The sequence below is a fragment of the Mastigoproctus giganteus genome, chromosome 7 (genome assembly GCF_048544385.1).
Source record: "Mastigoproctus giganteus isolate SK-2022 chromosome 7, ASM4854438v1, whole genome shotgun sequence".
Taxonomy (NCBI): domain Eukaryota; kingdom Metazoa; phylum Arthropoda; class Arachnida; order Uropygi; family Thelyphonidae; genus Mastigoproctus; species Mastigoproctus giganteus.
Window position 1 is genome coordinate 194444692 of NC_143581.1, and position 21223 is coordinate 194465914.

The following is a 21223-nucleotide window of genomic DNA, read 5'->3' on the forward strand; positions in this document are numbered from 1 at the left end:
ACCAGGATAGTACCATCATATTTTTTGGAGGCCATTCCAGGGTCAATAACTGCTGTTCTGAAGGCATATAGTGGTCTCACATAATAGTAAGGTAATGTTTGTAATAAATTGTCTACTGAATATAACAGCACATTTTCTTATAAATTTAGCACACTACATCATAATTTGCCATATGCACCTTATCATGTGTTTATAATGTCAAAAAGTATATGTAATGAATGTGTAAATTAAATGCCTTTGTAATTTTTAGAGTCTGACGGTTCGAGATACAGTGAGAGAATGTTTAGAAAAAGACCCATGTGAGAGAACAGAAGATGATATAGAAGTTCTCTTGGAATTCATGCAGCATCTTCCAGTAAGTCTAGAGATAAGCTATATGTTTAACTTACATATACTTTAATTCAAGAAAAATTAATATTTTAAATTTGAGAATTATATCTCATATAATAAATTTAATAACTACATTCAAAAAGTTCCATGAGTAGGCATGTGAAGTGCATTTTGAATCTCAAGTGCTTAAACACTTAAACTCCATTTTTGATTAATAATATATAATTGAAGTTGCCTCTAATTTTGAAATTTAGCCATATTATATATTTTATAAAATGTATGTAAATAAGATATTGTATAAAAAATATATGTATTTATAAAACATTTTTAAAAATATATTATATTTTTATATACTGTATTTTATAATTTTTAAAATTTCAAGCATTCAATTAAGGTTAAGCAACTGCAGTAGGTTGTATCTCTTTCATAACATTTTTTTGTGTGTTTGTTTGTCTGTCTGTCTAGTCACTGATAAAGTAGAATTGAAATTATCTCTAAACTTTAAAATGTAAACACTTTTTTTATATATAAGTGTAAGTAAGTTTGTTTGTTTGTTATTTGGTTTTTAGGAGCATTAGCAACTAAGGCCATATTGCTCCGGGGATATGCGGTGGTCATTCCCTGACCTTTCCGCATCCTCCGTATTTGGTGGGCACGGGCTTGAACCCCGGTCTAATCAAGAAGCATGTGCTATGCACTACTGCTCCTTCCCATCTGGCTACGGAGGTGCCAATACAGTAAGACCCCCGTATCCGTGGGGGATACGTTCCAAGACCTACTGTGGATATAAGCAAATACCCGCTGACCCCATATATAACATGATTTTCTTGTACATACATACATACGTATAATAAAGTTTAATTGATAAATTAAACACACAGTAAGACATTATTAACGTTAAATATGGTAATAACAAAGTACAGCAGACTCTCGATTTACCGAGATTGGATTAACCAGGACACTTCAAGACTCATGAGCAGGAGCAGCAGTGCATAGCACATGCTTCTTGATTAGACTGGGATTTGAGCCCGTGACCTCCAAATACGGAGGATGTGGAAAGGTCAGGGAATGACCACCGCATATCCCCGGAGCAATATGGCCTTAGTTGCTAATGCTTCTAAAAATAAAAATAAAAAAAAGTAATAAAAAAAATCAACCAGAAATCATAAAATTCAAGTAATAATGAGAATAGGTATAAACAGATAGTTTGGAAGTCATAAATAAGCGACAAGAACTGGCATTATAAGTCATCATTGGGAGATTAGTGTATCTGTTATCTTGCACCCCCCATTATCTTCACACCTACCACTCAAAACAATAAAAAAAAAAAAAAAAAAGTGACCAAATGTTTAGTTTGATTTAGTGTGTTGTGTTCTGTAATACCGCAAAAGGACAAATTTTGTTTTGTTATTTATGTCAGGGATGTTGGATTTTTTTTTTTTTTTTTGTTTAGAAACTGTGAAAATGATGGACAAACACAAGAGTTGTGCTTTCAAATTATTCAAAAGTTTGAAAACAATGCATCCGTTAAATCTCTAAAGAACCATTATAATGTTGGTGACCAAACCATACAAGACATTGTAAAAAATAAAGGGAAGCTATTCAATTTAAAATCGACATCAGTAAAAAATAAAGGGGAAGCATCGTATTGAACACTCAAGTAGTATGTGTTACGATTTTTCGGGGTTTTTTCCCTGTGGTTAACCATGGGGGTAACTGAATCAGCGGATACAGGGGCACAACTGTGTGTGTGTGTCTCTGTGTTTTTTTTTATATTTTCATTTGGAAGGAATTTCCGTGTGGCCTTCATTTAGCTGAGCTTTTGATAGTAGCAAAAATATACATTTTCCATTATTATTATTATTATTATTATTATTATTATTAGCCATATGATGCAAGGAAGCCTGAGGCTTATGCTGTACCAGCCAAAAAAAATTCCCCAAGTTACCCTGAGAGAGAGAGAGAGAGAGAGAGAAGTAGAAAGGAATCACCAAGAAAGAAAAGAATGATGATATCCAGCTCAGGACCCTGAGTTTGCTAAGCCCATACTCACCAGATGTGAGCCCCATTAGTTCTATAGTTTCAGAGCATCCTGCATTTAATCCTATGAGTAACCAGTTTTATCAATATATGTTGCAGCTGTATTATTTGGAAATAATTTTGGTATGTTCTATAATGTTTTTGTAACCTTTATTATGTAGTAATTTTGGCTATGTAGTAGGTTGTAGTTTTGCCAGTGGCAAAACTAACTCCCCCGCCATGAGAGTCACAAGCAGGCCCTATATTCTTTAACAACCAAAACCAACTATCCTGGCCCATTTGCTGTCACATTTTTTTAAATTGTATATTTTGTACCCCCTTGATTCTGACAATAAGATTCTCCAAGTCTTGTCTAGGTTCATTTCCTTTCTCAACAGGAATTTTTATGGGCTTGTTTCACACCATAGCTAAATTAGTTAGTCTTGTTTTTTTTTTTTTTTTTTTTTTTTTTAATCATAGAAACTTATTTAATAGAACAGTTTATCATAAACAAGATAGATTTAGATCTATTTTTTTACACAAAATTGCTTTCAGTGAAAATTGAATAAATACTATTATACTAAACTTAGTTGATAAGGATAATTGGTGAATGAATTCAGTTAATTTAGAAATTTGTAATTCTGCTCCTAAGTGGAAAAGAGATAAGCAGAATTATTTGACATACCAATTACTTACTGACTCAAAATTTGCAATTACTGTTTGATATGTAATTCAGTCAATAGGTACCGAGATAAAAAAAAAATGAACTTCTGTTATTTATTTTATATAATCTATAAGTTTGCATCATTTAGTAATATTACAAACTTAATAATTGTATTATTGTTTTATGAAATATTTTAACCATTGTAATAAAATTTGATGCTTTCCAACGCTTATGATGGTTATGTACCTACTGTTTGGTGGCAGTTCAGTAAAAAATTGAAAATCTAGAGGCATTTTTTTTTTTGATTTTTAAAGCAGTGTTATTGAGTTTTGTGATCTCGAATATTCCATGGTATAGTAGTTTTGTCACTTGTGCAGATGGGTCTGGGTTTGAATCCTGTTAAAGACTGGGGGATTTCTTAAAAGTCTCTTCAATCAGTGCTGTAATTATGTAGTTAGACTATCTCAAATGTTAGAGATAGTTTTCCTCCCATTATTTCAGTTTTTTAGCTCGCACAACAAATTGACCTCTGAAAACACTGCAAATATAACAACCTGGAGCAGCATGGCCTAAGATCCTGCACAATTCAGAATATCCCACTTGAAGTGTGATGCTATTCATAGATGTTACAAAGTGACAGCAATTAGCTAGTACACATGTTTCAGTTGGCTGACAGGCAAATGCCAGCTGAAGATCCACTAATAGTGCATATTTGACATTACTTTACCCAGGAACAAACTCTTCTCATGCTGTTATGTTGCCTGACTTTCTCCCAAGCAGAGGGTAATAACAGTATTGTAGTTGTTAAATGTTTTTGAAATCCAAATAAAAGTGTGATAGGCTCAAAATCACCATCACAACATTAGTGCCAGTGGTGCTCCTTATATTTGATTGCATTTAGTATTTGAGGCATAGTCTCAAAATATTTTATAAAAATATTTCACAAACATAACAAAAATGTATGTTATGGTAATAAAACTGCTTTTAATCTTACTTCAGATGAATCAATGAGTATTTCCCATTCTTCAATTTTGTGTTCAGATTCCAGTTCTTCCGTCAGCACATTTATACCTAGATATATACACACAAATGTGCACACAGGAATCTTGTACACCATAAAATGTTGACAATTTTTTATTTCTTGGTATAAATATGGAAATGCTTGTACTATCAGCTAGCAAATTTTTTGACGTTAAGACTGCAAATGCTTGCAGTCTTCATCTCCAAGTATTCTACCTGATGCTTTTGTAGATTTAAATCATGTAGTTTGTCATTAAGTTTTGTTTGATTATATGTGGTTTTTGATACTTTGTAGAATGTAACTTCTGTTGGGTCCTCTTCTTTATCATCAGCAATAGGAAGTTATTTCTGATTAGTTGGCGATAGCGAAGGAGTTGGCAGGCATTCTCCATGTGGGACTGGCTTTATTAAAGAAGCAGTGTTTGGATATTTTATTTTTGCTGCTCTTCAGAAAACTTTAAAAAATGGCATTCTTCATTATGGCTAGTTTATTCATCTCATACCACAGGAACAGCAAATACTGCCCTTTTCTTTCATCCATTCAGTGAAATTTGCATAGCACAATATGCTGCATACATGTGCTGCCCAACTTCGGTCTCATCTTATCTCTCAAATGACATCCAAAATAGAGATAATCAGCAGATTTAACCATTTTTGCTATAGACTAACGTTTTAGTGTACAGGCAACCCCGTCCCATGTAACACGGCACTTTTATAACACGGTTTCACTCTAACATGATTGATAAATTGTGGCAAACCTTGCATAACACAGTATTTTTGAGCTTTTGTGCAGGGAAAACTCTGTTATTGTGTTGGATGTAATTTTTCAATATTTATATTCTTTTTTGTGAATCTTCACTTTTGGCTCACTAGTTGTTATGCAAAAAAAAAAAAAAATTATTGGGAAATCCCCGTATTTTATTTTGTATGCCGACCGGGCTAGCCGAGTGGGTAAAGTACCTGCCCGGCAACCCAAAGGTCGCGGGTTCGATTCCCGCCTCGGGCTTGGATCAAAGTACTGCAAAAACCTTGGGAGGTGCAATATGGCCACAGAAGCCGATGCGCCAACAACTACCAAATCAAAAAAAAAAAAAAAAAAAAAACTGAACTTGTGGAAAAAATCTAGATTTCAAAGTTTTATTACTATTGGATAATGCACCAGGCCATCCAAAAGATTTGTCATCCAAACATTGAAGTAATATTCCTACCACCTATTACAACTTCTTTAATTTACCTTTAAAACTCATTACATCAGAAAATTGTTACAATGGATTTTGGAAAAAAATTGATTCCAAATCTATTGAAGTGATGGAGGTATGGAAACATTTTTCAGCTGTGGACTGTATTGGAATTGTAGCTTTATCGCTCAAAGAAGTAAAACTGTCAACACGTGTGTTGGAAAAAATGTATGGCCAGAGTCAGGAAATATGGTCGAACTGGCAGAAAACAGAATCAGTGTGATAGTAGAAATTGCTAAGTCAGTAGGAGAGGGAGATTTTGATGATATGACTACTGAAGATGTTCAAGATTTTACTGGTAGAAAAGAAGCTGTCGAGTAGATTTGGTGGAAATGGCATCGGAGATAAACCAAATCAGTTCAGAGGATGATAGCACAGATGAAAATTATGAAGTTCCAAATTTTACACTAAAAAGCATATGGGAAGGCATAATCTTAGCTGAGCAAATTAAAATCTTATTTTTTGAATGCAGATCCTTCGACTAAAAGGAGCACAAAATTCAAAAGGGAGGTTCAAAAATGCTTAGCACTACATACCATGAAATTTACAAAGATCTATCAAGCAAAAGCAAACAAACCCAGATTACTGATTTTTAGAGAGAGCAGCAGATACATGAAATCTAGATGCTGCAGAAGAAAGTTCAGAAGGTGAAGATATTCTTGAACAGAGAAAATGTTCTCGTTTGATTGTGCTTAGCAGCGATGAAGAGGAAAAAATTAAATGAACGTACATTATCTAACATAGATGTATCACAGTTTGTAATACATTTGTTCAGTTATTACTATTTTTAATAAAAATTAAGTTTCTGATCGTTATAAGAAAAAGGTGTATTTTTGGTATCTTTTGGAATGTAACCCCCCCCCCCCCCTTTGTACTGGTTCTTAGTCCCGTACAACACTATTTTGTACTACACGACATTTTATAGGTACCTAACTACTGTGTTACCCAAGGGCTACCTGTATACTGTTGGCACATACATAACAAGAATTGTCTGCTGAATCAGTTCTCAGTATTAATTGTTGTCAGAAAACCACTTTGTGCAAAGAAAACTAAAGATAATAAGACATGCACCTGGCCTTTACCGCACACAGATATCACTAATGTGCATGAACCTTACAGGTTCTCATAACAGTCATTCCTCTTGCATTCTCCAATGTTCCTATGGTTTTCCTGTGTTCAGTAAACTCTGTGTAGTTTCTAATGTTATAACAACCAATTATTGCATCCTTCCTTAAAAAAAAAAAAAAAAAATCTGATATACTGTAAAATGTGTCCAGGTTCAGAAACATATTTTAATTTAAACGTTACTTTCCTTTTAAACTTTGTTGACTAACCTAATAGAAATGTCATTAGAGCAACTCAAGATCGTATAACTCATTTACAGTGCTTTAAATCCAAAAATACTACATGAATTTTTGTGTGCAGTTTCATGGTCAACATCCCACAAAATATTGATTTTATTTTTGAATCAACTTGTATATATATGCAGATGTATTATTTATTTGTTATATTCTTATAGTATAAACAATTTAAAAATTTTTTATGGTTGATACATTTAATATTTGTCTGCACTGTTTTAGGCATTTGCAAATATGACTCTTGCAATCAGAAGAGCACTCTGTGCTGTTATGGTATTTGCAGTTGTTGAAAAAGCTGGTACAATTGTCATGAATGATGGTGAGGAACTTGATTCTTGGTCTGTGATAGTGAACGGACATGTAGAAGTAGATCATAATGACACTGGTATACAGGAACTTCACCTTGGAGACAGGTAAATTTCATGACAGTCAGTCTTAACTATCATAATTTATGAATTACTGTTTTCAGGTGGTTATGACACTAATTTTGAAATTACTTTTGTAGCTTGCTCATTAAAATATAAATATAAAATTATTTGTTCTCTCGCTCTCTCTCTCTCTGACAGTTTAATTTTCATTGCATGTATTTACAGCATACTATCCTTTACAAAATGTTTACTTTTAGATATTATAAACTTGGCTGCTTTCAAATGGAGCAGGGTGGAAGAACAATCTCTTTTTTTCCCTTCCCTTACTTAACTTTAAGGTGTGATTACCATCTTACCATTTAAATGCATTTAGATTATAGTAATTACTTGTGATGCATCTTTTCTTTTCTAATTTCTTACTAGCTTTGGAATAACACCAACAATGGAAAAGATGTATCACCAAGGAACCATGAGAACAAAAGTAGATGACTGCCAGTTTGTTTGTATTGCACAAAATGATTACTATCGTATTCTTCATCAAGGAGAGGAAAATACACGAAAGCACGAAGAAGATGGAGAGGTAGTTTTGGTTACAGAACATAGGGTTTTGGATGGTGGTAGTAGGAGAGGTCATGTGATAATTCGGGTAAGGAAAATAACTTCACTTTTTCAGTAAGCTTCAAGGTTTACCAGTTGTTTTTATTTAGCAATAGTAAAGGCATATGATGCAAGAACAAGCTTATACAGCATCAGCAAAAAAAAAAAAAAAAAAAAAAACTTTCTCATTTCACCCATCCACTCGCTCAAAATGTTTGCCTAGTTCTGTCTTGAATCTATTTAAGTTATCAACTTCTACAACAACAGATGGAAGTTTGTTTCAGCAATCAACCACCTGCTGGCTAAAGGCAAATTTCCGCACATCTATCCTACAACTGTCTTTCCTCAATTTTAATTTATGCCCTCTCAGGCGATTATTCTGAGCAAGAAGAAGTATCCCATCAGTATTGAGCGTGCTCAAACTATTCAAGGCCAATCTCCAGGCACTGTAATTTGCAAAAAAAAGTAAAGTAAAAGTAAAGTGCAGCCATTATCAACCCACTGCAGGATGGAAGCCTCCTCAACAATTCATGCTGAGGGAAATGGACCATAATCTGCCACGCTGGTCCAGTGCGGGTTGGCAGATCGACCGTATTCAGCAGTCAGGGGCTTGAACCCCAGTCTACTCAAAGAGCGTGTGCTACTGCACTCCCGCTCCTGCCCACTCGGCTACGGAGGCCGGTGAGCAAAACTTAAGCCTTTCTTCGTAAGAGCAACCCTTTGTTCCATTCACTAATCTTGTTGCCCTTCTCTGTACACGTTCCAGCAGCTCTACATCCTTCTTAAAATAAGTCTTCCAGACATGTCTACAATACTCAAGGTGTGGCCTGACCATTGCCTTATACAAGGGGATAATCACCTCCTTATCCCTGCTAGAAAAATTCCTGTATATCATTGACAAGACACCATGAGCTACTCTTGCAGACTGTATGCACTGATCAGAAAACTTCATACCTGCCTGCACAATTACCCCCAGGTCCTTTTCATTCTCTACCACTGTCAGTGTAGTACTACACAGTTGGGGGTTACTGCTTCCCATATGCAGTACTTTATATTTGTCAATGTTAAACTTCAGTTGCCACCCCTCCACCCATCTGCTCAGGTTTTCTAGATCCTGTTGTAGCAGTGTGCTGTCATTAACGTCATTAACAACCCTGCCAACCTTTGTATCATCTGCACTCTTAGACATTAAGTCTGATATACCATCATCAATATAGTCCACAAAGAGTAGTGTGCATTGATTACCACTGTCTGTCTTCTCCCACTCAACCCTCCCGTTATCCATAGCAGCAATTTGTCTCCAATTCCACACTGCTCCAATTTGTGCAGAAGTCTTCCATGTGCAACAGTATCAAAAAGCCAGTATCAATGCTGATGGGATTCTTCCTCTAGCTCAGAAAAATCACCTGAGAGGGCATAAATTCAAATTGAGGAAAGACAGATGTAGGATAGACGTGCGGAAATTTGCCTTTAGCCAGCGGGTGGTTGGTTGGTGGAACAGACTTCCATCCCTTGTGGTGGAGGTTGATAGCCTAAATAAGTTTAAGGCTCAGCTGGACAGGTATTTTGAACGAACAGAGGGGTGAAGTGGAAGTGGGTTTTTTTTTTTTTTTTGGCTGATGCTGCATAAGCTTGCTTTCTTGCATCAAATGCCTCTACTAATGCTAATGCTAATGCCTTCCTATGATCCAAATATATGATATCAAAATTATTCTTTGCATCCAGTTCCTTTGTGACCACATCATAGTATCCAATCAAATTGGTCAGACAAGACTTCTCTTTAACAAACTGATGCTGTGTCTGAGCTATAACTGAAGTCTTGTCTAGATGATCCTGCAGTGCCTCCATTAATTTCCCTGGAACAGAAGTTAAACTTGTTAGATTAACTTCTGTTAGAGGGAAATCCTTTGTGAATTGGGGTAACATTTGCACATCGCCAGTCCATGGGTACCCCCCCCCCCCCGAGTCCAGGGAAGCTCTCATAAATATGGCTAAAAATTTGCTGACCTCTTTGCATAGATGAATTAAACTCTGGCGGTGAGCTAGATGATTTTGTAATAACTGAGGGCAAAGTGGAGGAGAAATTGTTGAAGATAAACATAAGAAAGGCACCTGGGGTGGATGGGGGGGGTTCTATCCAGTTATATTAAAGGATGTAGCAAAGAACTGGATAGACCCCCATCCACCCCAGGTGCCTTTCTTATGTTTATCTTCAACAATTTCTCCTCCACTTTGCCCTCAGTTATTACAAAATCATCTAGCTCACTGCCAGAGTTTAATTCACCTCTGGCATTCCCTTCCCTGAATAACTCCTCGTGTATGAATGTCAATGCAAAATACTGATTTTTAGCTGCCAGAGCAGGATCATCAACAGTTGAACCATAGATATCAAGTGGACCAATCTGATTCATCCCCTTCTTTCTAGAGTTTACATAAGTAAAGAACTCTTTGCTGTTTTTCTTTGCATCCTTTGCCGAAGATTTCTCGTAATCTGCCTTTGCCTGCCTAACCTCCTTTCTGACTTCATTACAGACCAGCTTATATCTATCATAGGCTTCCATGTCACCTGTTAATTTATGTGTAGTGCATGCATTTTTCCTCTCTACCACATGTCTCATTAGTTCATCTGACATCCATTTAGGCCCAAACCCTGAACAATATTACTTAGTTGGTATGAAAAGCCTAGTAGCTTCCAAGATTAATTCTTTGAATGCTTCCCATTTTGAATTTGCCCACCATATAGTAACCTGGTGTGCAAAACTTAAGGAGTAACACTGTTTTTAAAAGTTACAAATGCAAAATCTTTTCTTAAGGTACTCTTTACTGATGAGAGCAGATTCAGTCCCAGCTGCGATTCTGGAGGTCAGCTAATCTGGGGAGAGGTTGGCACACAGTATTCATTTCCCCCCCCAGACATCACTGAAAGGGGTCAATATGGTGGTCGAGGTGTTCTCGCCTGGGGAGGCGTTATCTTGAATGGTCGTACACAACCCCAGATACTGGGAGGCAGTACTGTAACTGGTGCATGCTACTGTACTGAGGTAATCCTTCTCCATATGCATCTGTTCCGAGGTGCCATTGACCCTGAGCTCGTGGTTGTGGATGATGAAACCACATCCCATCACACTGCAGCTGTTGGCACCTCCGTAGCCAGGTGGGAAGGAGCAGCAGTGCATAGCACACGCTTCTTGATTAGACCAGGGTTCGAGCCAGTCACCACCAAATACGGAGGATGCGGAAAGGTCAGGGAATGACCACCGCATATCCCGGAGCAATATGGCCTTAGTTGCTAATGCTCCTAAAAACCAAATAATAAACTGCAGCTGTTGATATGCTTTTGGAAAGTGGACATTGTTCGTATGGATTGGCCAGCCTGTTCCGCCAATCTAAATCCCATCGAACACATATGGGACGCTCTGGGGTTGACACCTAGCGGCACGTCCACACCCATCAGAAAATCTTCACCAGCTGAAGATGTCGCTGACAGAGGAATGGACGATGTTACCACAAGAACTTATCAACAACATTGTTCTAAGTATGGACAGGCAGTGCAAAGCCTGCATCAACATTAGGGGTGGCCATATCTCCTACTGAGGACCACCTCTTCCTTTCGTTCCATCTTTGGCAGTGATGTATCTGTATCATGGCAACCAGTGCTATGTTGCCATTTTTAAATCAAGTCCCTCTGTACCATTTTGTATCCGTTGTTTGCTTCATAATTTCTGTACCTCATGAGGTTCCTTTGGTATGCTATTTCCATATCCAGGCCACTCCTATGAGAAGCTACAGGTGAAAACCTGACTGGTCCTTAAATTTTGCACACCAGTGTATTTAAATACACTCTCAGACTACTGTAGTCACCTTTACAAATGCAGAAACCCTGCTCTTTACCCCCGATGGTAGCTACTTATCTCTTTGAGTAAATCCCACTTCAGCACACTGCGATCACTGCCACCTAGTGGTTCCTTTATCTGTAGATTCTTAATGCATGAAGAATGACTACTGATAATCAGAGCAAGAGTATTACTCCCTCTAGTTGCCTCCCAAACACGCTGCTGTAGAAAACAATCATCCAGTTAATCCACAAGTCTTGTTAATGTGTGAGTGACCAACCCACAAATTCCAGTCAATATCTGGGAAATTAAAATCCCCCATTATAAGACACTCTGATTTTCTGACCCACTATATTTCTCTGTACAGTTGTTTACTATACTCATCAGAGTCATTATGCCACACTCCTCTCAGTTTAGCTTTCCCAGTGCTTACGTGACACCAAACTGACTTGACACTGCTCTGTTGGTAAACTATACAAAAAGAATCTACACTCTTTCCTATTTTAATTTAATAGGACAGACACCCTATCCTACTTTAATTGAAACATGCTTTATATTACTTATTTTTTGTAAGATATTTTATTGCTGAGCCATGATATATAAAGCAGTATACTGTTAAGTTAACACCATATGCATAAGCATGATGAACACCACTTTAGGTGTGTTCAAAGGATTCAGCTGAGTCTAGCACAATCCCCCCCCCCACATGCTGGATGAATTGAAGAAAATTAATTGTTATACTGCAGTAAAATTTCCATTTGTATTGATAACAGATTGATTGATAGTCCTGTATGGAGAAACTATCAAATAAGGAAAATAACTGTCCATTTTATTCTACAGGGTCAGTGAGATATAGTATAATCCCTTAACCCTCTGGTCAGCACATGAAACTGAGTAGAGCTGGTGCATTTTGTGTCATTAATTTTTTTATTATTTTTTTTCAAAAAATAAGTCATGTGGATTTGAATCATGGTCATTTCAATCACATGTACTACTGCAACCTTTCATTTGACCACTCAGATATGGCTGCAGTGACTTTTTTTTTTTTTTTTAAACAGTTAGAATTAAAATACAGAAGAATATTAATGCTAAAGCAATAATATATTTGTATATAATTGTTAATCCTTTAAAATAATTACAGAAAGTTCAACTCACATTCTAATCACAATAAAAACATGCCATAAGCAAGTGCTTCACGTATGAGACACTCTCTCTGAATGGCACATGTCATGATGTTACAATCTGACTTCATGTTTACGTTATGACAGATCTACATCAAGTTCCTATTGTTGCAAATAACTGGTACAGTGTCTAGCATGGTACACAAAAATATTTAGGCCTTATGGTAATAATTTTTAAAGATTATTGTAGGATATAAATTATTATATATACATACTGATGGAGTCTGTTATAGAACTGTATTGATATTGAGTTTGCTACCCGGAAAAGTGGATCCTACCATTAGAACCAGGCCTCACACTGGGTTTAAATCCAGGCCTGTTTCTCATATGAATCACTTGAGAAGAGTTCAGATAAGTTTGGCAGCATATTAAAAAGGTAATAAGTATATACAAGGATAATGTAAGCTTTTAATTATTTATCTTTTAATTGTTTGAATATGATAAAATTTTGAAGTGATTATTGTCACATTATGTATATCACGGTGATAATATAAAAAACAATTAAAAAAACACAATCTTGGATATAAATTAATAATAAATTAATAACAGTTGAACAGTTGATGATAGCTATCTATAAGGATAATATATAGCAGTTGTGATAGACAAACTGTTGATTGCAAGGCAGAATCCTGTTTTAAATGTCTTTGTACTCTATAATATCTATTGCATCCACTTGCACTTGCTCTGACACAGTGTCGTATGGAGTGAACAAAAGTGACCAAAGGAATATTGGACCATTCATCAAATAAAATTGCCCTAATTTTCTGGAGTGATTTTGGCAGAGAACCTCAACAATAATCACACCTATCCAGTTCATCTCACAAATTTAAATCTGGGAGGCAGCTGCTTGAAGTTTTCCATGACAGTGCAACATCCACTACACACATTTGTTGCAGCAGGTAGTTGCTTTATTATCTTGAAAGTACCTCTGTCCATTGGGATTGCCCTCCCTAGAATGCTCTAGAAGTGAAGCTCCCTTTCTGTGTGGTGGCTGCTAAACAAACAAGAAATACTTCCATGTCACTTGGTGTTAGCCTTAGAAAATCCCTGTGAAATTAAAGAAATACCTCATCTTCTAAAATTTACTGTATGGTGTACATTTCAATAACTTTTATCTGTAGCCAGTGCTGACCATAGGAAGAGAACCAGCTTTACCAACACCGAAAACAGGTGAATAAATAAACAGCAAAACAGATTTCCAGGCAAAAACATTGGATTTGGCTTTTTTTTTTTTTTTTTTTAAATCAGAGCACACAGAAAAAGATTAAAAAAAGAAATACTCTCATTACTGTAAAAACTACAATAGGATTTTTATTTTTATATTTCAGCATTTTTATTGGGTCCCTGTGAAATGTTTTATCACCAAGATGAGCACAGTTTTGTGTGGTAATTGGGGTGCTGAAGTCACTTTCTTTCTTCCTGAGTATTTTAGTGGTCATGTAATATCAAACTAGTATCCTGATTGGTTCAAATACAGATTGATCTGAACCTTACTGCATGGTTTTTCATTGATGAACTCAATTTTTCACCCTCAAACAAGCAAAATAAAAAAAACTTTTGTGCAACTTACAAACATGTAAGTGGTTTTAGCTATTTCTGTTTATTTTAAAGCAATGTAACCAAACTTGCCCAATCTTAATCTGTTTATTTTTATGAGGATTCATAGTGGATCCTATCTACCACAATTATCTGGACATTCAAGAATTGAGGATAGAAATCCAGCTATGGAGAGTAGGAGTTAGGCATCTAAGAAGAGTAATTGATGGTAAAATTTCCCACAGTAAAACTGTTTCTTTCTTTATTTATCTTTTGCTATTATACAATTAACACTATGTGTACTTTAAAAAATATGGTACATCTTCTTTTCTAAAGCCCCTGTGCTATAACTGAAAATTCTGAAATTTCAGGCAAAAGGTCTGAAATGCTATATATTTCGTATATTATTGGTATGTTATCATTTTGTATACCCTATTTTTCATCGCACATAAGATTCTAATTTATGCATTTTGTATAAAAATATATATTTTTGTTATGTAGGGAACTGTTGAACGTCTAATGGCCCATTTAGTTGAAGAAAATGCCTTAGATCCGAGTTATGTAGAGGACTTCTTGCTGACACACAGAACATTTATTTCAAGTCCACTGACCATTTCAAACTATTTACTCAGTTGGTTTATGGATCCTCACTTGAAAGATAAGGTAATCAGTTTTCTTTTTATAATTTTCAGCATGAATACACTTAATCCTCACTGCAGATTAGCAGTTGCATATTATGTTTAGTTGTATTTTTTCCCATCATATATTTGGAAGTATGGACTGTATGGGTTTCTCAACTCATTCAGTTTGAAACTGCATGAGTTGATAATGGAGTTAAATACTCCATTATCAGTGCTCTTCAGTGACACCATTTGAATGTTCCATGGCAACTGATCTCACATACATTTATCCTACTTTGGCTTAGATAGTGAAAAGTGTTTTTTGTTTGGATGAACTTTCAAAGAAACAGTGTAATCTATAATTGATATAACCCATCAAAAAATCTTTGACTTACAGTTTGGATCATTAAAATTCTGAACATTCTACAAAAATTTCTGTACTCTGAGAAGCTTAATTAAGATATTTTATGCTTGGAACCAATTAATAACTTGGCAGTACAAGAGTGGGGAAATGCAGTATTGCTTGGTTAAAATTTTTAGCATGAATGAGTCATATATGCACAGAATGAAGAAGAAAATACAAACAGTTAAGTTCTGTGGCTTCATTATCATCATTATCAGCAAGGATGTCTCTTTTGGTCTGTCTGGACAGCATACCAAAAGAGACATCTTTGCATAACTAGGGCAAAGTTACTGTAGCTGTATAGGCATCTACAGGAAGGGAAGAGGAGGGTTACTTCAACTGCAAAGCCTTTCTTAACAAGTAAAGGCTGCTTATAATAAGGAAGTCTCAAAATACATTTAACGCCAAATTCAGAGGTGCAGTTATCAGTGTTGACACTGTTGCTGCTTTTGTGTTCTCAGGTGAATTTAATCAGTGAGCTAGAAATAAAATATATGCTGTTGTTTTTATTAAAATCAGCATTTTCATGAGTTAGAAACAAAACTCTTTTCTTTTTATCTTCTCCCCACAGACGAGAAACAAAAAGTGTGGTTTTGAAATGTATAGCTCCACCTTCTTTAATTCTGTTTGATTAGTGAATGGAATTAAACTATTAAAAATAATTTTATACTTTCTTGTGTAGCAAATATAATAATTCTTTATCTGTAATTATCACTGTATGGTTTAAAGGTGATGTATTTAATCTGCTTTGGCTTAGGAAACCTAATTGCATATATACACTGTGCTGCCACTTTATTAGGTACACCTACTAGTAGCGTGTTGAGCCTCCTTTAGCCTTCAAAACAGCCTGAATTCGTCTAGGCATGGATTGAACAAGATGCTGAAAATGTTATGCAGGAATGTAGTACCATGCAGACGTGAGTGTATCATGCAGTTCCTTGAGATTCAACTGAGGTGTAGGCCTGCAGCAAACAGCCCTTTCTAGCTCATGCCAAAGATGTTCAATAGGATTGGGATCCAGAGACTGAGTGAGCCACTGCAGCTAAGAAAAGTTGTCATGTTCTTGGAACCATTCCATAGTGATTCAGGCTTTGTGCACCGACGCATTGCCCTGCTGGAAGTGACCATCTGACTGAGGATAACCTGTCAACATGAACGGATGCACCTGGTCAGCAATGATGTTTAGGTATGATGTGGCATTCAGACGTGAATCTGTGGGTATCAATGGACCCAACATGTGCCAAGAAAACATTCCCCACACCATAACACTGCCCCCACTATCTTGCACAGTAGCCGTCAGACATGACAGGTCCATGGATTAATGTTGTTTTTGCCAAATTCTGAGCCTTCCATCAACCTGATGCACCAGAAACTTCGACTTGTCAGACCAAGCAATTGTTTTCCGATCTTCGATAGTCCAGTGGTGGTGTTGCTGTGCCCACAGGAGGCATGCTCATGCTCTCTTGTTCTTCATTGATAACAAAGGTATGCGATGTGGTCATCGGCTGTTGTAGCCCACTTGCAACAAAGTGCGACTAGTGATCCATTGCGATATTTTGTTCTGCGTACCAAGGTTTTATTCTGACGTGATGTGCGACATTGTGGTCCGTCTGTTTGCTTGCACAATTCTAACCATCCTCCTCTGACCTCTCTCATCAACAAGCGATTTTCTTCCACAGGAGTGCCGTTGAGAGGATGTTTTTTGTTCGTTGTGCCATCCTCGATACACCCTTGAAAGTGGTGTGTGAAAGGTTCAGGAGAACTGCTGTTTCAGAGATGCTTTGTCCAGCACATCTTGCACCTACTACCATGCCATGTTCAAAGTCCGTTAAATCACTCCTTTTCCCCATTCTTGCTATGATTTGTATGCTTAACTGATACTAGAAAGGTTGTTCTGCTGCATTTATATCTGCAACTGTATGTGGTCACGTGACTTGCAACGTTGTGGGACAAACCATTTGTGTGCACAGCAGGGTGTACCTAATAAAGTGGCAGCACAGTGCGCGCGCACACACACACACACACACACACACACACACACACACACACACACACACACACACACACACACACACACACACACACACACAAAAGCATACTGATACAGTGCAAATTCTAACTTAACCCAACTCACGAGATTAAAATGATATCTGAAAGATTAATCATGACTGACCCCTCACAATTGTATCTACTGCTTTACTTAGGTATTCATAAATAAAACAGTATTGTTATTATTGCCAACTATAAGACTGTGTTTTAGAAACATGGGGAAAAAAAACAATGGCATGAACCAAGGCCAGTGTGAAAGTGCACACTGATCTCTGAAGGTGTAGAGGGTAAATAGTTACAAATCCACGTAAAATGTGGTAATATTCTTGTAACTCCTCTGACACTATATGGCTGTTTCAGAATATAAACAAAAAATCATTTATTTATTTTAAAACCTCTTTGTGTACATAGTTCATAGTATAAACTCCTCCATTATTTTTTCCACACAATTCTACTTGCATAGTGTGATTAGTTATTTGAATTCTGATGTTGGTTTTTGCAGTAGCATGTGAAAATATAATGTAAAATAGGTTCTGACTGAATACGTCATCTTCCACATGATAAGTTTAATATATCCCATATTTGTGTTTCGTAAGTTGATGGTTCCTAAACCACAGCAAGACACTTTTTAATGTCCTTAGAGGGAGGAAGAAACCTGTATGATATGCCTAAGGGAATATCAGACAAGTTTATTCTCTAAAGACATAATATTACTTGCATGTAACATCTGAAACATCAATAACATCTAAAGAAAGAATATCACCTTCCTTTCTTCTGCAACTTGTTGAGAATTGATTTATTTTCTATAAATATTTTCTTCAGATGTATTGGATGTTAGACACTGCAGCAGGAAAATAAATTCTTCATTTTATAAGTAGAGAAAGTGTTTATTTTTTATTCAAAGCATTTCACCGCAAAATGTCCCACAAATTGTTCATTAAATCATACGTTTATTGGATGGTACTTTGTTTTTGTGAATGGTTGCACTAATAATAATGATATTTAATAGCAGTTGATATATGTAGAAAATATTGTAGCCCGACTTATTTTTTTCTTGAAGAGAGAAAACATATAAATCTCATAAAATCAAGTTTCTTTAAAATTCAAATTCAAAAAAGTCAGAAACAAATCAGTTCATTTGCAAGTTTCACTTTCCAGATGCATTAGCACATGATGCAAGAAAGCAAGTTTATATAGCATCAGCCAAAAAAAACACATACACACCCTTCTCATTTCACTAATCCAATCTCTCCAAATGTTTGTCTAGTTGTGCCTTGAATCTATTTAAGCTATCAACTTCTACAACGACAGATGGAACTTTGTTCCAGCAATCAACCACCCTCTGGCTAAAGACAAACTTCTGCACATCTATCCTACAACTGTTTTATTATTATTATTATTATTATTATTATTATCATCAGACATATGGTACAAGGAAGCCTGAGGCTTATGCTGCACCGGCCAAAAAAAAAAAAAAAAAATTCCAAAGTTACCCTGAGAGAGAGAGAGAGAGAGAGAGAGAGAGAGAGAGAGAGAGAGAGAGAGAGAGAGAGAGAGAGAGAGAGAGAAGTAGAAAGGAATCACCAAGAAAGAGAAGAATGATGATATCCAGCTCAGGACCCCTGGGTTTGCCAAGCCCATACTCACCAGATGTGAGCCCCTGGGGTTATTTTTCCTGAATTCGAATTTATGCCCTCTCAGGCAATTATTCTCAGCAAGAGGAAGAATCCCATCAGCATTGAACATGCTCAAACCATTCAAGCCTTTATACACCTCAATCAGATTACCTCACATGTGCCTAGTCTCCAGACACTGTAATTTGTTGCCCTTCTCTGTACTCGTTCCAACAGCTCTACATCTATCTAAAAATGAGGCCTCCAGACCTGTATATAGTACTCAAGTTGTGGCCTGACCATTGCCTTATACAAGAGGATAATCACCTCCTTATCCCTGCTAGAAAAATTCCTGTATATAATTGACAAGGCACCATGAGATACTCTTCCAGACCATCTACACTGCTCAGAAAACTTCATATCTGCTTGCAAAATTACCCCCAGGTCCTTTTCACTCTCTACCACTGTCAATGTAGTACCACACAGTTGATACATTACTCTGGGGTTACTGCTTCCCATATGCAGTACTTTACATTTGTCAATGTTAAACTTTAGTTGCCACCTCTCAGCCCACCTGTTCAACTTTTCTAGATCCTGTTGCAGCAGCGTACTGTGATTAGTGTCATTAACAACACTGCTGACCTTCGTATCATCTGCAAACTTAGACATTAAGCCTGATATACCATCATCAATATCATTAATAAATACAGAAAACAACACTGAACACAACACTGAACCCTAAGCGACTCCACTGATAACATTAGTCCACGAAGAGCAGTGTCCATTGTTTACTACTCTGTCTTCTCCCACTCAACCATCCCTTTATCCATTGCAGCAATTTGCCTCCAATGCCACACTGCTCCAATTTGTGCAGCAGTCTTCCACGTACAACAGTATCAAAAGCAGTCCATGTATAACAGTATCAACAGTATGTATTGTATTAAAAAGGTACTGCATTCTTGGCTAAAGGTTTATTGACACTTTAGAATTTTGAATATACCATAAATGTGATTTAACGAACAATTTATAGGACATTACATGATGAGAATGACTTGGCGAAGCTACTTCACTTTGTTCTTTGGAGACAAATTATAAATAATAAATAAATATTATTAGAAAAAAAAATAACAATAATAACATAATAAAAATTTAACGTAAACCTAATTTTAAAGTTAAATATAATTTAGCTTGAACTTAAATTTAAATAAAGTTAAAATTGAAATTACTTTAAAATTGAAGGCAACTTCCAACCTTCTCCCTCCCTCCATATGGATATACAATCATATGCACAGTTCTAATTTTGGAAGGTAAAGTCCAGGTTATCTTTCCAAAATTATGTTTTAAAGTTTTTATTTATCTCCAATGAATAGCTTTCATATCATAAACTGCATTGAAAATACACGGTCCCATTATTAATCTTAATTCTGGGACCTCCATACATCCTATTATGGAGGCTGTTATTCTGTGATGAGAGACAGGTAGACAATCAAACAAGTAATCGGCGTATGCTGCATTCAGAGACTAATGATTGAATGGCTGAGGAATGGTGATCTGTGTTAGGCTGCTTCTTCCCTTCCCTTTCCTTTCCTTTCCTTTCCTTTCCTTTCCTTCCTCCCATCTGTCAGGCTCAATGTGTGTATTGTTATATGTCTGGTAGTAACTTCTGTGGTATAAGAATGGCTGTTGTCGTTGCTTCAGTCTAGATTGAATACTCCTCTAAAGCTCCCTTGTATGTCATTTATTTTATTGCTTTTTTTCTATTTGCTGTTTCGTGTATATTTATTCTTATCACTTTTAATTCCTTTACAAAACCATGTATTTTATTTCTTTTATTTGATTTTGTTTATTCACTTTTAATATCTTTTATGTTCATAATAGTATTGTTTCTTTTATTTTTAATGCCTTTGTATTTTTATTTTTAAATTAAATTATTTCATGTTCAAGTCAGTGGTTGCAATATTTTTATCAATATTAACAATCCCTTTTAATTTTTCTAAATTACTGTTTCAGGTAACAAGAGTTGTACTCCTGTGGGTCAACAACCACTTCACTGATTTTGAGACAGATCCTGAAATGATGGAATTTTTAGAAAAGTTTGAAGGCAGCTTAGAGAAGGAGGTATGCTATCAACAAATGAAATTAGCTTGTATTAAAAACACAATTTTTAATACCTTGCACAACGAAGTTTCAATTAATTATATAATCAATAAAATACTTACATCATTTACTAACTTGCTTATGATAAATGCTTCTTTAGCAACTTAAATCATTGCACTCTCTTTCTCAGGTAATTCCTAAAAAACAGTTTCTGATAGAATAGTTTAATATCTGAATTGAATTTGGATTTCTGAAATTACTGAAGTTCAGACATAATATACTGTTTCAAGGTTTTGT

At 36.0% G+C, this 21223-nt stretch overlaps 1 protein-coding gene across 5 annotated transcripts in view; it reads left to right on the forward strand.

Annotated features, from left to right (window-relative positions):
- LOC150083512 (rap guanine nucleotide exchange factor 2-like) overlaps positions 1 to 21223 on the forward strand; it is a 471197-nt gene that overhangs the window by 328863 nt on the left and 121111 nt on the right. For all 5 annotated transcript variants that reach the window (XM_090378045.1, XM_090378046.1, XM_090378048.1 and 2 more), the window contains 5 exons: positions 251 to 355; positions 6852 to 7042; positions 7421 to 7643; positions 14646 to 14807; positions 20840 to 20947. In XM_090378045.1, the coding sequence (XP_090234171.1) occupies positions 251 to 355; positions 6852 to 7042; positions 7421 to 7643; positions 14646 to 14807; positions 20840 to 20947 (789 nt within the window). The remainder of the gene's footprint in view (positions 1 to 250; positions 356 to 6851; positions 7043 to 7420; positions 7644 to 14645; positions 14808 to 20839; positions 20948 to 21223) is intronic.